The sequence below is a fragment of the Colius striatus genome, chromosome 1, assembly GCF_028858725.1.
Source record: "Colius striatus isolate bColStr4 chromosome 1, bColStr4.1.hap1, whole genome shotgun sequence".
NCBI lineage: Eukaryota > Metazoa > Chordata > Aves > Coliiformes > Coliidae > Colius > Colius striatus.
The window spans coordinates 67,883,655-67,904,462 of NC_084759.1; the positions used below are offsets into that span (position 1 = coordinate 67,883,655).

The 20,808-nt window shown below is 35.5% G+C and overlaps 1 protein-coding gene across 1 annotated transcript in view; it reads left to right on the forward strand.

The window, feature by feature from the left end:
* Window positions 1–20,808, forward strand: part of GABRG3 (gamma-aminobutyric acid type A receptor subunit gamma3) — a 312,087-nt gene that overhangs the window by 6,093 nt on the left and 285,186 nt on the right. Inside the window, exon 3 of the mRNA XM_061988503.1 lies at window positions 10,126–10,193. Within this exon, the coding sequence (XP_061844487.1) occupies window positions 10,126–10,193 (68 nt within the window). The remainder of the gene's footprint in view (window positions 1–10,125; window positions 10,194–20,808) is intronic.

A 20,808-nucleotide genomic window follows, 5' to 3' on the forward strand; every position in this document is an offset into this window, starting at 1 on the left:
ACTCAGTTTTCCAATCCTTTATTACAAAGCAGTATTTTTAACTATGGATAACTGTAGCAAGTGCTCCAGAAGAAATGGTGTTTGTTCTCAATGCAGTCAGAAAATACCAATTTCTTTGTACTTTGCAATTTTTCATTAACTTAGGAACACACTTTTGCAAGACAAATGCATCAGGTAGATGGAGAAGACTGTGGCAAATAGAAGGAATTGAAGTGCATGCTGGCCCAGGCAGTGACTTTTCCGTGATCTTTCATTCTTCACAAAGCAGCTGATGTTTTGGCTAGCTCATGTCAAAATAGTACCTGGCACTGTACAGACATATTCTGAGTGCCTGTTTGCCGTACTGTAGCCATTGAGTGTTTCAGTAATCACATCATCACCTCTAGGTCAGGAGTATAGCCATCAGGGAATGAACTCCTCTGAACAGACACTCTTTCCTCCTCTCCCGCACAACCCATCTAAACCACTGTAAAGACCACGTAGATGAATGCTGGAGATGCAAGGGCAGGACTTGCTCCTTCCTTTCTTTTGGTCTTTTGCTGGCCTAGGCTTTCATATAAATGACTGTTGATTAGATCATATGCTCAATCTACACTCAGCAGTACAGGCATCACCTGCAAGGTTCCAAGCCAGGACTTGAAAGAATGGATTGAACAACCTGGTTGGGCAAAATAGTTACCCTGCAAGGGCTATCAGCAATGTGACACCTTAATGGGACCTGTCTAGCTGAAAAGAGCCTTTGGTCTTTGGAAACAAGGCAGTATTCTACCAGCAGGGGAATGTCAGACTGCATCCCCTGTGGCCACACAGTTGTTGGAGTTCATGTCTCCATAATTACCACAGCTTGTGAGGGTTTCCTGGCAGTTTTCCATTATGCCATAGGACATACAAAAGAAAAAACATACAAAGGAAAAAAAAAAAAGAAAGAAAAGAAAGCACCTCACACCAAACAGCTTATAGCCCTGTAGTGATTAGATCAAAGTAAAAGTGTTTTACGGAGACACAGCATCTTTTCCACCCACTTTTTGTCAGCCACAATTATAGAACTGAGAATTGTAGGTCTGTTGCATGATATAAAAGGCACCAGTCCTAGATAACAAATGAACCCACTCTGAGCTATGAAGGTCTTGAAATCTCTTCCATAGGCAGATACTCTGGAGTTTGTTTCAAAGCCCTTTGAAGTGAAGACCTGATCAATGGACGTGCAACAGTTTCAAAGTGCATTAAGGCTTGCTACCTCGGAAGAGTGATTCCCCCCTGCCCATTTGATTTAGCTAGTAATTTTTAGAGAACAAAACTGTTCCCTTAGCACCTCTGTCAAGCAGTCAGTTAGCTCAGCTCTCTTAATTTAAGTGGAAAAGATATTCTAAAACACATTCTGCAGTCTTAGCAGGTGCTCTCCAGCTTTCCTGTGATCACCTGCTTTTTTCCCTGGCTCTTGAGATATCTTCCCCAGAATACATCAAAGCTAGAATAAGGAGTTACACACACTTGCTAGGTACAAACAGGCAGAACTGCTGTTTACTGCCTTTCCTGATATGGTAAAATGGTACTAGGAAAAGGATAAATTTATGTTTTGGCATTTTTAAAAAAATGCCTAAAAGATCATAGAAAATCCTATAGAAGTTATTTCCCCTGCATTTGAGTCTGTACCAATGATTTTTACAGTTATTGATAGTCTGCCAGGGAGAGTTCAATACTTTCACTTAATTTCATTTTTGGAGGCTGGAACAGAATGACGCCAGTAAGAGAAAAGACAACTAGAAGGAATTATACTCTAGTGTACTCGAACTACCCAGGGAAATAGAGTGTGATCATAAGTATTAGAAGTTAAGCTACTGTAAGATAAAACTCCAAATTAAGGAATAGAAAGTTATAAACCAGAACTTCCTGTGGCTTAGAGTTACTTAGCTGACAGCTAGTATTTCAACTTGATACTTCTTATAATGGTCAAACAGAGCAGAAAAGACCAAATTCCATTTTTAATGTGACAGATGTCCTGTAGGAATGTGGTAGTTTATTGTACTAATTTATTTTTCCTATACTTTATAGCACTTGGTTTCTAAGCTACCTGCCTTCTTACTTCATTAAAAAAAAAGTCAGGCTGACATCAAATCAGATTTGAGATGAGAAACAATAAACATGAATAATACTGATTTTACTGACATTTGCTGAAAAGGTAGAAAAAAAGTGGTAGGATAATTTGTATTGCATATTTGCATCCTCTGTTGCTCAGATTTATCACTATATTAGAGAAAACTACTAATTGCACCTGTTGAAAGCTTCGTCAACTTGTGTTCTGAGGTGCTTTCACCACTAGTGCATGCTTTTTGGTCCTTTTTGATTTGATACTGCAGCGACAGGATTCCTTTTGGATTCTCTAGATATTTTTAAAACCTCTAGTAACCCTCTATATTTATTGTGCATTTATAAGCCCAAGTGAGTTCACTGTGAAGTATGAAAGTGTATATGCATATATGTAGATATGTATGCAGATGCACATGTACATACACTCCCTAATTTAATGCTTATACATCATCTGAGTCTAGCAGTTCTAGCTGTCTTCAGAGTCCAACTATTTTTCTTTGTTTCTCAAGTATCTTTATAACACTTAGGCAAATTTCTGAAGGTGAGAGCAATCTCACAAACAGCTATGTAACTCTACCTTGAGTAGGTTTGCACAAGTATAGCTGGTAGAAATAAGTGGGATCATTTATGTGGGCAAACAGAAGAGTAATCTATATAGCCATGCTTTACTGTACTAGCTAGTCAGGGGTTAAGAGCAATTTTCTTTTTAAGCATTTCAAAGTTGTGTGTGTAGCTAATTTAAGCAGTTTCTCAGTGTATGCAAGGAACAGATGTTGGGTGAATGGGCACAACTTTTATTCTGTTTCTTTTTAAAAATATGCATTTTCAAGCACAATGCTAATAAAAACTTGGAGTTCTAAAGCTGTATCACAGCCCTTCTTCTGTCTGACCTGTCTTCCTAGCAGGCCACATAGAAATGAACCTGGAGTGCACCACACACTATTACCACTGTATCTGTCAAGTTATTTTTGCTAGCTGCTGGTTGACACACCTGATACTCTTTAAATTAACTCCAATGAGGTTTCCCCAGATGTAGTGACAGAGGGTTGCTTATTGCCTCACAGATCAAAATATTTCCCAGATCATAGAGCAGAGAAAGCTGTATACTGTCATGTAAGGTCAAATTACTACTTTCTGCTATATGGGGTTTTTTGTGCCAGCCAATGAGAGATGATATAAAAAATGTTTTAATTGTTCTCATTGGTACTCCCCTTTTTCTTTTTTGAGGGGAAAAAAAAGAGGACTGTCTTTATTTCAGAAAACTTTTGTTCTGATTCAGCCACCAAGCTGGAACTCCATTAACTGTCCCTTTCCACAAGTAAGACAGTAAATATAAAGACTATTTTGGTGCCAGTCATCCCCCATGCATTATGTATAAGAACACCTATGTGAGGAGAGGAATATTCCTGAGGTTTGCTATTCAATGCAAATGAGAACAACCTCTGTTCTGGGTGGGAGGACAGAAGGGATTTCTCAATTGTCTGCATTCTCTAGCATCTTCAGTAAATGATGCTTTCTTCTGTAGACTTTGCCATGAACATTTCTAGAATATTAATGGGAAGGCTAATGAGCAAGGTCTAAAATACTCTATGGCCACTCCAAAGTCCCAGCTTTACATTTTGAAAGTTGTGATTTGTGTTCTAAGGTTAAAACGCGATACAAATAGTTTGATTGCACCTAATCTTTGTCTGCTGCCAGTATAGTGTATGAAACATAGGCTCTTTCAAAATCTAGCATGGGAACATTTCTTATTAGTACAGGCTGTTGACATTGAGTTTTTCCATGCCTACATTCTGCTTTTCTAATCGTTTAACCATGGATCTGAGTAAAAGGGAATTTCTGACTTTGATTTCTGACGTGGTTTTGTTCACAGCTTCTCAACTGTCAGGGGAAACACCCTGCTTTTTACTCATCCATCTCTCAGGTAAAACTCTTAAATGTGTCATACTCAGAGAATGCATAGAGAAATTTTATTCCAATGCAGTGACCCTGAAGACCTCCAACTTAACATTTCTGCTTAGAAAAAAAGGAATGTGGTTGTATTTTTAAATTAATAGGCTTGATTTTTTTTTTACTGTTTTTGTTTCCTGTTTCTTTTTAGAACACCTGATTTAAATAAAATATTGGAAAGCGACACTTTAATTTGAAGCTTTCAGTACTTCAATATATATAAATATTTCATTATTCAAACACTTTGTTTTCCTGAAACTAATCTCATCATTTAACCCAAGTAACATCAAATTCTTGCAGATAAATCTGCTCTTTTGTCTGATTTCTAATGAGCCACACATATCTTTGCAATGTCTTGCATGTAGTTGAATTGACAATATGTACAGGTTTTATATTGGAAAGAGAGGCCTTTTACCTGAATACTTAACAGTCCTTTACAATACAGTCTTCTCTTTGTGAATGTAAAGAATTCATTAGCACAGATAACTCTTATTTAGAGTTTTATTTCCTGACAGTGATTACTTGCTGACATGTCTTGATACAAACTCAGACTGAATATATGAGTGTCATTGTAGGTAGGAAAGTTTGGTTGACAGTGTTTGCCAAACTCTTAATCTAACTGTCAGAACCTAAACTACATGGAGCAGCTGCTAATTCTTATTTTCTCCTGTTTTCCATAACTTCATCTAAGAAATCTGAAAGGCAGTTGGGAGTATAGCATACAGACTTCTGTGACAGGCTGAAAGTTAGAGAAGAGTCAGGAAAAGTCTGAGATATTAATTACATTAAAAAAATCCCTTTCTTCTCTCTCCTTCTATCTGCACTTACCAAGATATGCTGTCTCTTCTAAGTGTAGAACTTTATCTAGAAGTGGTTTTTTTGATTGATTTGTTGTGTGTTTTCTAAATTAAAGAAGTTTCTGAGCAAAATTGGGCAGATGTACAGTGCTGCAGTTGCTATTTTGAGGTTGTGGCACAAACTAATAAATTACTCTATCATCTTTAGAGGAGGAGAACTCTCTGCACATATTATTTTACAATACTGTTGCTCTTTTTTACAATTGTTTTGTTTTCTTATGACTGCTATTGTTCATCCAGACCTTGGTTGCTAACTTGCTAGACTTTGCAGGAGTAAATTCTATTATTGTTCAGTTTTATGACATCACATAGGAACTCTGTCCTCCTATGAATATTAGTGAAGCAAAAATGGAAGCTTTAGGGATTGATTGTAAAACCAGCATAACCATTGAGATCTACAGTTTTCATTCCCAGATACCGTAATACTGTAAAAAATTACAGCTTGTGCATTAAGGAAAGGTAAATTAAAGATAAAAGTGCTGAGGGCTGATTGATGGTAATGGTGGAATACGAAGAATAAAAGTGGTTTTGTGGTTAATTGTTTATTATTCACACTCTTGGACAGAAAGGAACAAAACCTAGCATGTGAATAAAATACCTTGCTGAGGAGCCTCTTCCTTGTATTTGTGTCATCCAGGCTTTCTTTCAGATCTGCATCCAACTTTTATTTATCCTTTAGTTTTTTTGTTTGCAGTCCTGTTTTGGTAGTTTGATCCTAAAACACAGGGATGACAGTTCTGTCATAGTTTCTTTGGCCATAGCAGAGAAACCTCTGGTTTTGACCTCTGTTGTTTAAGCCCATTCTCTTCTATGCAGGAAGAATTAGTTGGGGTTCTTTTTGTTGTTGTTGTTTTTTAGATTTTCCTCACTGATACCATTGTAGAATCATAGAATCATTTAGAAGACCTTTAAGATCATCGAGTCCAACTATAAACCTAACACTGGCAAGTCCTCCACTAAACAATGTCCCTAAGTGTCACATCTACATGTTTTAAATACATATAGGGATAGTGACTCAACACTTCTTGTTACTCTATCTTTCTTTGAATGTGGTGATTTGTCCTAAAATACAGAAGTTTTATCTGATCACAATTATCCCTGAAAGGTGACTTGTTAGCATAGCTGCTGGTTTTACAGGAGCAAATTAGATGTTGCCTATGAGGTCGTGTAGGAAAATATTAACAGTCATCACTAACACAAAATAAACATTACACTGTAATCACTAGTACTACGGTTACCGGTAACTGTGTAATGATTTATTACAGCTTTATCTCAATTTAAAAATAGCAATTTATGTGCTAATGAGATAATGTAAAATACCATTATGGAGTAATTTAAAAAAAAAATCTCATTACCATAGAGCCAATCTTGTTAGTCTTTTGCGTTCAGTTTAAGTGAAGAGTTTAAGTGACTGTGTATTTCTAGAGCAGAGCTCATCTTGTTTCTGTTACATGGTTGCGTGTCTTCTAAAAATCTAAAGCTAATTGCATTTCTCCTATAAATATGTGTATATTGATCCGTAACATTTTTACCACTGCTGTTTCAGGTAAAACCACAATGATTTGGACCTGGGACTTACTTGAACAATGTAGGGGAGGTTAACTCTCCACAAAAATTAACTTTAATTTTATTTTTAAATTTATGATAGTTCAGTTACTTATAGTCATATTGAAATTAGCTCACAATCAAAATATTTATAAAGATTAAACTTTAAAAAATACTTCTAATTATTTATGGTTTGTGCAGGAACATAAATGCTATTTGGACAGGCTTCAAATGTGGAGGAAGCTTTCTGTAGGAAGCAAAGTGGTTTCATTCATGAAATAAGCATCAATTCTGAATAGCAGAGATCTATCAAAAAATAAGAGATATTTTAAAAGGACAAGATACCTTAAAGTACTAAATAAGCATGATAAAATGTCAGGAACTTATTGCAGATTTTTTTTTTTTCCACTATGACTTTCTATTATGAGTTGTATAACAATCCCTTTCTTCATTTTCTCAAAATTCTTTTAAAATTCCCCTGATTTATCTGTCCATTTTTTTTTTACACACATGATCAGCTTGTGTATATCCAAGAGTAAAGTCTGGATGCATTTTAATGGGATTCAAGCCAAAGTACTCAAATATTTCACCAACATGAATCTATAAAGCAGGACTACACAAATTCTATAGTTGGCCTGCATGGGTATTTATGATCAGGACATCATTCCATCTGTTTCTATGTTTTGTTGTCCAGACATACCTGACCTATCTTTACACTATTTAAATGTTCACCTGGCTTCTTAAGTGAGTCTTGCAGGCAGCATTAAACTCATGCTTCCTGTGGTGGAAGCATCTTTTGAACTGGCTAAAGCTTGTAGACAAATTTCAATGTGTATGTGTCTTTGCAGAGTGAGTGTCACAAGGCTGATGAGAATATAAACACTCCATCTGTCTCAAAGCCATGGCATTTGGATTAGATGGGGACTATTAGCTAAATATCAGTGTGACCTTAGTTTTGTTTGCAGATATTTTGATTGGCTTAATAAATCCCTTCCTCAATGAAAACCAACATGTTTGAAGATGAAATGATTATGGTAAGCTGTTAGCTAATCATAGCACTATGTAGCAGCTAACGCTGCAGTTACTTGGATGTGCTTACATTGTCTTTTAGGAAAAGTTAGCTACCACAGATTAAAGAATATTTCAAGGAACTTTGAGGAGGTTGGTACATTTGTTGGCAATTTTTAATTGCTCTCTTACATGTGATGTACACATAGTTCTGCCAGTAATTTTTTTTATTTCTGACAGCTCTTTGGAGCTATTCTGCTGTGATGCCAATATCAAAATGGTACTGGAACTGAAAATCTATTTGTCATCTTATTGCCAACTTTTAGTGAGGTATTAACACTTGTGTTGTTCAGTCTGCAAGACTGTGAGGACTTTCTTGGCACAAGAAAAAAAAAGACTCCATCTGAACCTCATCAACTTTATTCATGGCTTAAGTCAATCCATTAACTGAGTGTTCACCGAGGCATGTAGGGTGCAGAAAAACTGGACAGGCTTTGAAATAATTGGTGATATAACTGTTCATGACTTCCATGACACTCAGTTTACTTTGAGGGCTGGTAGAGGGTAAGTTCTTTCTCATAACACATGATAACTTTAAGACTCAGTTCTTTTGGTTTTGATTGTGCATTTTGGAAGAAGTAATATTAAGTAACCTTAAAATTTTTGCCTCGTTATCGTTGGTATTTTGAATGATAATCCTGTGATAAAAAATCCAAAATTTATAATTCTCCCAGTTGTATACATGAGAGGTGACATACAAGAACTGTATTCTTCTGTCCTTTTAAAATCTGAACACACATTTATCACACAATCATATTACTATAGAATTTTCTGCCTTTGCCTAGAGAAACAAAATGTCTTTGAAAGGAAATTTCAGTCTTTGTCAATGTCTGAGGTTAGATGTTGTTTTAATTTGACCTAAGAAGTGACTGTTGCTTGGCTTTATTCTCTTTCAAGATTAGCCCTTTACTGTGAGTAAGATCAAATTCTCTTTAGCATTAAGGAAGCAGTGCTTCAATTATTTTCACTGGAAGAGAATTTGGCCAGCACATTTGGGAGAAATTTTCATCTCGTAATCTATGTACTTAACTGCAATGATTAAACAAAAATGGATTGCAAACATTGTGGTCTAGTTCTGAACTTTTGCCAAGATTAAATTGTGTGCTATCACTAAGTTTAGTCCCAGTAATGTTCACCAGGACTCCTTATTGCTGAACTTTTTGAGTGACTGATGCACCTACATTTCCTTGTTTTAAGTGGCTTGAGGATTAGTGCAAAAAAGTCCTGAGTTCAGCATAGGTCCAAAACTTCAGTGGTTTGAATGGCTTTCTGGAGATTTTTGAAAACCATGGAAAGTGGAATGTATCTCTATTGGAAGGGGAGATGTCTAATAAAAACTTGGCCCCTTAGTCGTGCCAAGTTTGCATCAGTTGTAAATAAGGAGTTAGAACAGGATTTATGCTCACTTAGTTTTGGTCAGCTAACCCTGGAGAAAGTGAAACATCTCTTTAGATCTCAATATAGAGGTTTATGTTTACCCTGTAGGGTTATGAGGAGGACAGTATAAGTAAGAAAAAAAATATGCCTTTCAGTGTAAGAGTGGCAAGTGTGAGATTATTTTAGAGTTAGGTTACATCACTGTTAAGAGCTATCTGAATAATGTTGAGCAGATTCATTGACACCAAGGAAGAGAAATCCTAGTGGCCTCAGCTAAAGAAAAGAGTACAAACCTGGTCCTGGCCTATTAAATCCCAGAAGTCTGAAAATGTGGAATATCTTTTTTTTGTTTTTTTTTTTTTCCCTGCAGTTTCCAGTGGCTGTTCAAGTGGTAATGGACAAAAGCTGGAACACAAAAAGTTCAACTTACACTTAAGCAATAACTTCTTTCCTGTGAGGGTAAGGGAGACCTGGCACAGGCTGCCCAGGGAGGGTGTGGAGTCTCCTTCTCTGGAGGTTTTCAAAACCTACCTGGACATGTTCCTGTGTGACCTGATCTAGGTGTACCTGCTTTATCAAGGGGGTTGGACTAGATGATCTCTAGAGGTTCCTTCCAACCCCTTCCATTCTGTGATTCTGTGATCTTTTGAGAAAGTTGAAAACTCGAACCTTGGAATTAACTAAACCAAATAAATTTCAAAATTAAAAAACCTTTAGATGAATGTGTGAAAAGGCAACATAGACTGAAAGGAACGAGTCAACATTGAAAGGAGAAGGGTTGCTTAGATTGAGATAGATGGATTTCATAATGATTTTACTCTAAGTCAGAATGATTTCAGGGCTGATGAGATGAGAAAATCTGGTAAGATTTTTTGGTGTGAAACAAATGTGCTAAAGGACTTGAATGTTAAGGCAATGGTAAAAAGTGATGTGCAGCATTATTTCTAGTTTCATGTCAATCATCTTAGATTTTGCTTTTGAGCCACTATGCTTAGTACTGAAAGTTTCTTAAACAAATTGATGCTGAGATAAATGAGGATAACGATGATGAAGTGTTACAGCCTGTAATTTATGGTAGTGTTTCTTGGATAGGAGGAAAAAAACGTAGTCTTCCTGAAAAATGCATGATCAGTATTTCTCAGTAGTTCTACCTGAAGAGTAGACCTTGCAGTTATTGGGGTAGAAAATATTTAAAGTGATTACTTATGTTTTTTGCAAAATATTTTTTTTTTCTCCACAGTAAAACCAACAGTTATTGATGTTGACATTTATGTCAACAGCATTGGTCCTGTATCATCAATAAATATGGTAAGAAACTTGCTAACAAATATTTTTATCTGGTCTGCTGGTCTTGACATGAATAGTGTCTTTGAAAAAGACAATAAATACCACTAGGTTAAATTACTTTGATTGCTGTTTTAGTTCAGTTCTCTACTATAGCTCTGTTTTTCAGATGACTCTTTTGCGTCTCTTCAAGAGAAGAACAAACTTACAAACAATATTATGTTCTGTGTTGTCTACCACAAAATACTGGTAGCTCTTGAATGGTAAAATAGGCATCTTAGGAAAAATAATTATGAAGGAAAGCTACTGTCAAGGAAATTCTTGAATTAATGTTTCAAGAGTCAACTGAATATACAGAGCTTCATAATGTGGAGTTAATGTGATTCATCACATACTATGAGTATATTCATTTGAAATTAATCCTCTCTTCAGCGGTTACTTGTCTTTCACTGAGTTGTCAACAATCTTTATCCTTAAAGTATAATTTTGAAGTTGTACATAGCTATACTGCATTTTTAAAGGCACGGGAAACTGAAAGAGTCTGTGTGATCATGTGACCATAATGAACATAGCAAAACATAACAGTTGGTCAGTTGCTATGGTATTCTTAACTTCAGGACATTCCTCAGTTTTGCAGCAACACATTCAGATTTAGAAAGTAAGCTGGATGTTTATGAAGCTATGGAGGTATGGGTTAATGTGGCTGTGCAATTTCAAGTTTTAACCCAGTGAAGTATTTATCTTTAAACTAGACTTTTTTTTTCTGAATCGATCTTGGAAATGGAGGACCTGTTAATATCTTAATTTACTTATAGTTCTACTACTAACCTCTAAAAAGCAATATTTTTTTCTTGTTCATGCTACATTGTTCTGTGTACAGTGGTCATATAAGAATGTAATAAATGTAATGCATGTGTATTTTGATTTTTGGAACAAAAGCTCCTGAATTTGAAAGGTGGTCATTCAGCCTGATTGTTTGGGTTTGCATATGTACATATGAGAATGTAAATTTTTGCAATGTGTCAAATACTGGGTGGTCAGAGACTCCTGTGCCCCCTGGCAATGGGAAATCTGGCAAGTAAAGACAAAAGAAATCATGTGCTGGAAACAACTTGGCCAGATATTCAAAGAGTGTGAAATATATTGGTCATATTTCATATCATGCACTGAATGTCAAGCAATGAGACTACATGCTCCATTCTTGAACTAATAAATATCTAATTATCTTGCTTTTTCTTGACTGTGTACCAAAATGGCTTGTCCAGGGAATGATTTATTGGAAGATCTATTCTGTTCACAGTCCTCTCGCTTGCATTTATGTATACTCTAGGAATGGGTGCTCTGTTCAAAAGCAATGGAGACAATAGTGAGAATGCTTACTTTTCAAAATCTTTTTGCTCTTTACCCCTCTGTAAGTAACATTTTGAGGTGTTGGAAATGTATGTGGAGTAATAATAAAGAAAGCATTTGATCAGAACTGCTTCAGGTAGGAAGAGGGAAAAATAATAATAGAAGGAACCAGTGGTTCTCAGGAGATTACTATGGCACAGTCAAAATGTGAAGAGTTTACTTATCCCTTAATTTTAAGTTCAGGTCATCTTAGGACACCAAGATGGAAAGGTGCACCAAGATACCAATTTAAAATATACATACTGTATCTCTTTGATATTAGATGATCTTATTAGGATAGTTAATGAGTGTAAGGCACAGAGATCTTTATTGGTTCCAGCTGAAAAAAACTATGCATAGTCTGTAAGGGCAGAATGGTAAATAAAACAATCATGAAATAGAAGATGTAGATACCTGAAGTTTTAAGGACTCCAGCCTACTTAAAGCTATGTTTAAACTTTTGAATAGAAGCAGAACTTGTTTCAGTTTTTCTTGTGGATAGTATAGCCCACTGAACCTGGGTCTAAACTAGCTAAGTGCTTTTGAGTTTTACTTCTGTTCTCAAACCTTAATTTATCAACATAGGCACTCAAATGAGCAAACTGTTGTCCAAGCACTCTATTTCTGCTCTATTACTTTGGAGTTTGTCCAAAATTACGTAAGAGAGCAGAAGTAAACTTGTAGTCTCAAATTTACAATGAAGATAGGAAGTCCTGCTCAGAAACCGACAAGCTATGGTGCTGTATGATAACTTGTCTCTTGAGTGGCAAAAGTGGTTGAGGAGCTGCTTTTTCTCCCATTTGTATTGTTCCAACTGTTTGGCTACAGTATGCAGTAGGTCTATGATGCTTTATAGGAAAAAAAGTGAAGTAGTATTTGGATTAATAATAATAATATATTTAATGTGTTTTTTTTTAAAGTAAGAAATTTTTTATGTAGCATGTGAACTGCTGGAGCATAAGTACACAAACAGCTGAAGAGAAATAGTAGCTGGAGATTACTTGTGGCAGAGCAAGAGGAAAGAAAGGACCATCTTCAGTCCGATTCCTATCATATCACTGAAGCTTCAAAGGGGGAGGAATGTATGTGAAAATTGGGTACCGAATTTGGAATAGTATTCTGGGAGAGAAAAAAGAGTATTCTTGTGAGAATCTACATATGCTATATTTCTCAGCAGGACAAGAAATTTTAGTTTTTATCCCCTAAATTATTATTAAAAGTTGAGCTATTCTGTCAAGGCAACTCGGCAAGATAGTAGCTGATTGAGCAAAAAGAAAGATGATTACTTCGATTTCCATCTCTTCTGTTTCAAGAGTAAGATCATCAACATGTACAAGGAGGACTTCCCTGCTGTGTACTTCCAAACTTAGACCTTAGCTCTATGACTTTTTTCTCAATATGCATCACTTCTGAGGGGAAATCATATGGAGCTTCTCTGGAGCTCAGACTTTGCAGGTGTATTTTCTTAGCAGTTTTCATCAGTGCTGCTCATCCAATGGGTGAAACCTAGCAAGTAGAATAATTTTCTTTAAATTATCCATTCAATGGGACTTCAGTTGAATGTTCAAGCCAATTTCATAGAGCAATGCTTTCCAGATGTGAAGAATTTTGTTGTAATTATGATTAGACTTGAGTGTGAATATTAATATCTCACTTATTTAACAGTCAGGAAAAAGACAGTTACTACCAGACACCTACTTACAGCAAAGATAACCTTAGATGAATTGTATGTGAATACTTGTGGCCCTTAGGAACAAGAAGTCCTTTTAGACTGAGGCTGGAAGCACTACAAAGGGAACAAATGTTAGAGATTCTTTCAAAAAGGCTCAGAGTCAAGGGAAAGGTAGTGTTCTCTATGACAAAGATGGCATAATCCACAGGAATATATGGTGGACCATACATTCCAGACTGTTTGTTTGATGCCGCTTACCCTAAAGGCCTTACCAGTGATTCCTTTCACAGCTGCTTTCAAAAATATCTATTCAGAACCTCAAGATTTCTAGAAAGGAAAAAAAAAAGTGATTGTGAGAAGATAATGTAGATGCTCTTCTCTTGGAGACCTTTTATAACATCTTTATGATGACAATAGAAAGCTGTTTTCTGAATAAGCAGTGCTCACTCTTCCTTTGTCTGTGACATGGAAGATTTCTTTGAGGCATGGTCTAAAAAAAGCTAATATTAAGTAGCAAGAAAGAGAAATTGTATAAGAATAAAGAAGTAAAGGCAGAATAATGAACTGAGTGATACTAGCAGGTAGTCTTAAGTGGTAGTGGCTTTGAAGAAGAAAGAAATTTCAGCATTATGAGCTATGGCATGATGTTATGAAATGACAGAAAAGATTGATACTAGACAAGAGTATGATGAAATTTAAAACTCTGAGATGCTTGAATTTTAGGGTGTCTTTTTAACAAATAAAGGCCATCTATTGTATAAATATCTTGATGCTGGTCCTGTATAAAAAACTTGATTGTGAGCTTAGACTGATTTGAAAGAAACATAAACTAGTTGATTTAAAAGTAAATGACACATGGATGTTCTGAGAGAAATTAAATCTTCCCGTGTGCATATTATATCAGTTTGTCTTGGTTTTCATCTCTTCATAAAGTAAGTTACAGAAATCTGCAACTTGCCATTTTGTGTTACAATGACATTAGAGAACCTGATTTGTAAGATGGAGTATCTGTTTCAAGATTTTATTTTGACCTTTTCTCTGTTTAAAAACTTTGTTATATCTGTAATCATGATCAACTTGCTTTCACTGCTACTAGGGATCTTCTGAGTGAGATTTATATATTTGAAAATTAATCTACAATCCTCTTTTTATTTTTTCACTCACTTTATATTTGTAAAATAATCATACGAATTCCAGATCACTTGGTTTTCATATCTTAATGCCTTTTTTTAATGCCTTCCATTCAAAATGTTGACCAGGAAGCATATGCTTTTAAATTAAAAACCGTGCTCCATTTTTTTGTCAGTAACCCAATTCTCGTCAACAATAGCAAAGGCTTATAAACTGCTTTATAAAACTTTGGTCTTAATGTGGCTCACTGTAGCCTGTTCTTGTGTATACAAGAACAGAGAAAGAAGAGAGACCATGTCAATATGCAAAGTGGGAATCAGATGCAACTGATGAGAAAAAAAAATCCCCTAGAAGTAGTTTTGTGAGACAGAAATGTAAACACACTGAGGTTATATAGATTATTAAATCTCAACAGTGTCAAAGTATGTGTGTTTGTGTGTACACACACTTAGTCTTAACTGAGTAGCTACAGAAATCTGAGGCTGCAGCACAAGTTGCTGGTGAAGGAAGAATTTGACACCTGTGTGGTTTTAGCAACTGGAACCTCATTTTAATGCAACTCTGCAGAAAGTATATTGAAGACAATGTGAGAAAAAAGCTTGTAACTAAACTTACCTGTCATAAAACTAATTGGTTATCTGATAGGAATAAGCTCATCTCTATTCTCAGGGTCTGCAAAAGTGTTTCTTTTGTTCGTTTCATCACTTCATTCTTTTGTGTCCACTCTTTAGGCTAAGTCATATATCTTTATGGATGCTGTATTACTGCCTTTTATTAATTAAGTGTTACAGAATAAAAGCAATCTTTACTCTTTTTTTGCCTTGTAATGCATTGATAGACTTCTTTGAATTTCAGATTCAAAGTCCCCATATGCTGTTTGCTTCTCCACTAAATGTGGTAGATATTTAAAAGAATAGTCTTGACGTAGAGACTTCTCTAAAATATTATTCAGGGCTGATAATAAGTTGTAATATCTTGCCTATTTTTAGTCCTTATGTCTGTTTACTTGATAGTTAAAACTGTTATTGTGCCACCTGCAGTTATAGAAACATAACCTGGTGAATCTTTTCATAATAAAGCAAGGCTAATTTAAATCTGGTTTTCATCTGTTTTTTACCCCACTGCATAGCCCCAAATATTCCTTTTTAGACTTCTTCTCAAAAGTAACGCACAACACTGTTTGAGCACAAGCCTTATCTCCTGTTGTTCATTGTTAACTTGAAGTGGTTTCTTTTCTAACTATATCTCACTCTTACCTTATCTATTTATAAAGCAATTGTGTAGAGAGACAGTTTCTGTTATTTTTGAGGAGTGAATTTTCCAGTTGGTGAGTTCAAATCATCTCTAAAAGAATGGAATGCCTCAGGATGTTTGAATTTTTCCCTGCAAATTTTAAAAGCTTCTTTTTTTTTTTTTTCCCTTTGTAACCTAAAAGAACACTCAAACCCTGGTTTAATTTTTAGTTTGACTGTGTTTGTTTATGAGGATTCAGATACTAAACACATTGCTAGATTATGATCAAGTTCTTGTATCTAAAGCATATTTATATACTGTCATTAAGTTTGGATCACTCATGATAAAAAAGATATGAATGATAGCACACTTTCAAGATGCATGGATTTTTTTGCCCATAAATCAAAATCACCTCGCATACAGACTCATTCTTGTTGCTTCAAGCACTGGCAGTCACTGCTTCACTATGAAAATGTTTCTGGGAGGCAGTAGTAATGAGATGAAACCTTGAGTCCATTTATGATTTCTGTTCCACCACTGAGCTTGTGAGAGTCTAATATAATCTCAAAGATGAAACGCAGTGGAAAAGAGAAAGCTGATTGATCTTTTCACATATCACCTTGGCAGCTTCTGCTTTGGATCTCCTCATCCTTGAGCGAATGAACTGGCATTTGTACAAAGTATGGAAAGAAACTGCTCTCCAGTCTGATGCCAGTTTTTATGCTCAATTTCTCCCACTTCAGTGACCTATTTCTTGGGCCTGCAGGTACTAGGCTTTAGAGTAAGTCTATGTACTGTTACAGTTCCTTTAGAAAGCAACAGTTGCCTTCCTTGTCTGTCCAGTGCCACGTTGCTTTGCTTTCTTCATTGTCAACGTTTGAGACAGTTAATTTAGCTACATCTGAAGTGCTTCAAAGGATACTGGATTACTTTAGGGTAAATTGAGGGTCTCTTTGCCTAAATCAATACAGTTTTTGAGTTGTCAAGCATTTATCAACTTTGTTTTAGAGCCTGAGCTTGCCATTATTACTCCATGAGAGAGTAATTACTTTTGTGTCAACCAGTTTGTTATATTCCCGCATGATATTGATGTAATTTAAACCATGGTTTTGAAAGTTTGGTTTTCCATAGTTCTTTCAGTGATGGATTTACCAAAGAAGCAAATGAATATTGCTGGTTGGTCCTGTAAATAATAGAGCACTCCTAATAACAACTTGTACAATTGGTTTAAAGTTTTGGGAATGCAGACCCAACCATCACTGCATCCATGTAGTGATTCCAGGGGCATTATAAATGTTCTTCTAGTTAGGAACATCTGAATACAGTGTGACCCCATATAATCTCTGATTGCATCACGGAAGAGTCTTTATGTTTCTGTAAGGTTTTTTTAATTGATGAAGAATTAAATAGAATAGAATACTATTCATCACTGTCATTTAAATATCAGAACAATGCCCTTCATTTTTCACATCATTCTTACAATTACTAAACCCCAGAAGAAACCACGTACCTTATTTTTTTTCCACATGACAGCATGTCACCAGTCTAATTGGACATAATTTCCTTTATTGTCTCATTGCTGAAAAATAAGATTTAGAGAACTATATTTCATTTCCCTTGAAGCTTTTTAGTGAACATGGTGTCTCCTGACTTAATTACTCTCAAACATGCTTTTTCTGGTACAGACAAGGTATTGCTGCTGAGTGACTACACAGAACTGAAGAACACAATGAATTCTTGGTTTCTGCAATTGAAAAAGTCTACAGACTGCAGTAATATATCTGTATCCAAACAGCTCCATGCTTTTGTTAATATTCACTTTTCTCCTTTTAAATCTCCATAGTCTTCATTTATTCCTTGCTTGATCTGGAAAAAGTACTTTTATGTGGTCAAAAATAGTGATGTGCTAAGTCCTTTGTATTTTTTCATAGATTTTTTCCTTAAAAGTCCACTTCTGTCTTTCTGGACATCTGTCTGTTGTTAGACTTTTAAGATACGTGTAGTTTCACTACATACTGTGCTGGACAAGCTACTTTCTACCTTTAAACCTGCTATATCCTCCAGAAACTTGTGTCTATTTTCTTACTTACACAAATGACGTTTGCAACTCGTGAATGCTGAAAAAATTGTGAGAAGAAGATGTTTTTCTAATTATTATTAGTTTTTTGCATACTGCACAGAAGTGAACAGTTGTGACTATAGAATTTTGTTTTAGTTAAACATCTTAGGTAGCACAGTGAAGTAATCACTCCATCAAAATAAGCAACAAACATTTTCATGTTAGTATAATTATTTTTCTAAGTGTTTTTTTAAGTTTTAAATGGTGAAGGTAAGGAAACTACTTAGATGTCTAAGAGATTAAATTCTCAAGGCTGTTGTGAGGTACTTAAACCAAAGAAACTACTACCTTCCTTTCTGACTGCTTTCTGTGCTTACCCCGAGGCTAGAGGCTAGCAAGGTGTACTTGGAGCTTATTTAGGAAATATTCCTTGGGAGACTAGTGAACAGGGATAACTGATTCTTGCTTTCTCTGACTGACTTTGGCATGTTTTGCCAGGAGAAAAGAATTTTCAAAAGTACTTAAGGAACTTAGTCATGGGAGAGCCAGGAGAAAAGAATTTTCAAAAGTACTTAAGGAACTTAGACATGGGAGATATTAGATACCTGGCTATGGCAACCTGCTGTTACTCTCATATATATGACTTGACCAATTTAGGGCCATGTTCACCATGTGTGAAGGTGCAAGCTCTTTCTTATAATACTAAGCTTATGATAATCCATTCATTATTAAATCCTTATATCAATCTGAACTTCACTGATATTCTTGCATAGATAGTGAACACCAGATTTAGGTGGAATTAGAAACTTGGAAGAAATATGTATAATTCTTGTCACATTCTCTAAGTATTCTTCCATAGCAATTCTGGTCTTAAAAAAGCCAAAAATTGTAATAGTAGGGGAGCTGTACCTGTTGTGATTTGAGATTTTTAAAAGTTAAGTTTGAAGGAAGAAAGTTAGGTTAGCTGTTATAAAGAAGGTATATTTGGAAAAAGGGAGAAGCCCTTGGTCATGCAGATACTTCATCATGTTTGACAGAGACACGGTGATGATTACACTGTCGTGTAATCTTCTTCTGTATTAATATTCTTCTACGAAGCCAAAAGTTTCTGTGAAGACTGTACAGGAGAAACAGATCAAATATGATACATCACAGTGAACTGTTACAGAGGAAGAAAGAAAAAAAATGGTTGTCTACTATTTTGAGAACATTTCATAAGACAGCCATGCTATTTCAGACCTCCTGGTCCTTATCCTTCAGAGAGACATTATTAAAACCTTCAAAAGAAGAAGGCTGAAAACTAAATTTAATAATTATGTTGAATATGAAAGCATGAGCTCAGTACTGGCATTGGTTTTGTGTCTGCACAATTTATACTTCTGGTAACCTCTGCAAGTGTTAACTACTTGTCACCTTTCATGTCTGTTGCACCCTCTCCTGGTTCAGTTGTACGTACTAACCTTTATCTTGACTGTCTGTTGATTAATATAACTTATTTTCACCCAGAACATATTCTTCTCAACCGACTTGAAGTTTGCAATTTCTCTTTGAGGTCAGAAATAGGGCATATGTGCTCAAGATTTTGTGGTTTTTTTTTTTTTCCTAGCTGCATTATCTGATAAGAATAAAGTACCTCTGTTTTCAGACCTTGCCTCCCAAAATTACTCTTGGAAACAGTAGCTAGTGAACTTAAGGGCTAGGGAACTTTGACTGATAATTTAGTCTTCGTAAAGTGTGTCAGCTAACTGTGACAAAGAAATAACTGCCATCCACACACTCCATATATCTGGTACTTTTACACTTTCAAATGGTTTCTCAGGTGGATATTTCCCTAAGGTGTATTTACTGCAGTGTACATAGTAAGTTTTTGTTGTTACTTAGAAGGCCTGTAGACTGAGGTTGAATTTCAAAGTAATCAAAGTGGTGAACTGTAGGGAGGTGTGACTCTATTTTTTCAATGTATAGAGATTCTTATATTGTAATAAAACATCTTTTAATCTAATACTGTCATTTAGTAGTAGAAGAATTTAGATCATCAAACTGTTTGGTAGTCTTTCCCACTGCAAATGGAAATGAAAAATTTCCTCTCATATTACTTATCTGCTTCAGTCTTGGTCTTCATTTCTGTGGGTGAAATTCTCACTTGATCACATGCTCACTAAACATCTGCCCATCTTTAAGTCAAAGCAGTTTCAATTTTCCTAAATTGGACTTCATGCATTATGCAAACATTACTTCATTAGACACTGAGATGAGCTATCAAGCTATATTGTTTGGTCAGAATAATGTGGGTTTGCCTGTCCTCTCAATGCTGGTTTGAAATCACACTAACAATTTTGGATAAATTCAGTTCATGCAATCATTTTTCTTGTGATTCAATTAGGGCATACATAGGAATCTAGGTAAATGCAGGCAATGATTTTGTCTCTGTTCCTGACTTAGGCTGTTACCTATGTGCAATGTGTGAAACTGCATAAACAATCAAAGAGCTAAATGAATCTCTCAAGAAGTGAATGGAATTATGCCAGGCATAAACTTGAGCTACATTCTCCTAAAATATTCCACACAAAGAGGCTAATAATAAGATTCAAAATAACCCGAAGTTCATTTCTGTAGTAGAACTATTTGGATCCTCTCTGCCTTTTGTCTTTTCTTTTTATTTGCACTATTGTGGAGACTACAAAGGGAAACATACATTGGGGAATTTCTTCTGTGCTGGATGGGCCAAATAAGCAGGTCATATATACAGCAGCAAAGGATCTGCCTGATGCCTAATGTTGTGGTCTGAACACCAACAGAAATGGAAACATGCCCATCTATGCTAGTCCCTGGGTTGCTGCTTTCATATTTCTTTTTTTCTAAATGTTTTATTGCTTCCAGATTAAAAGGTTAGGTATTAGATTTTTTTTTCATAATGCTATAATCTGTTATATCATTCTTTTGTAGAGTGTATTGAGAAAAAAGACAAAAAAAAAAGATTGCAAGGTCGTGTGATTGCACTCACCGGAAAGCTGCTAAGTTCATCTTCATTATTTTCCCTGTGTTTATGTATACATGGCTGAGAATTTCTTTGCCATCTGTATGGTTCTGTAAGAATGGTATACAGAAAAGGAAAGGGAAAAGAAATTTAGGAAGCCTAGAAGAAAACCTTAAAA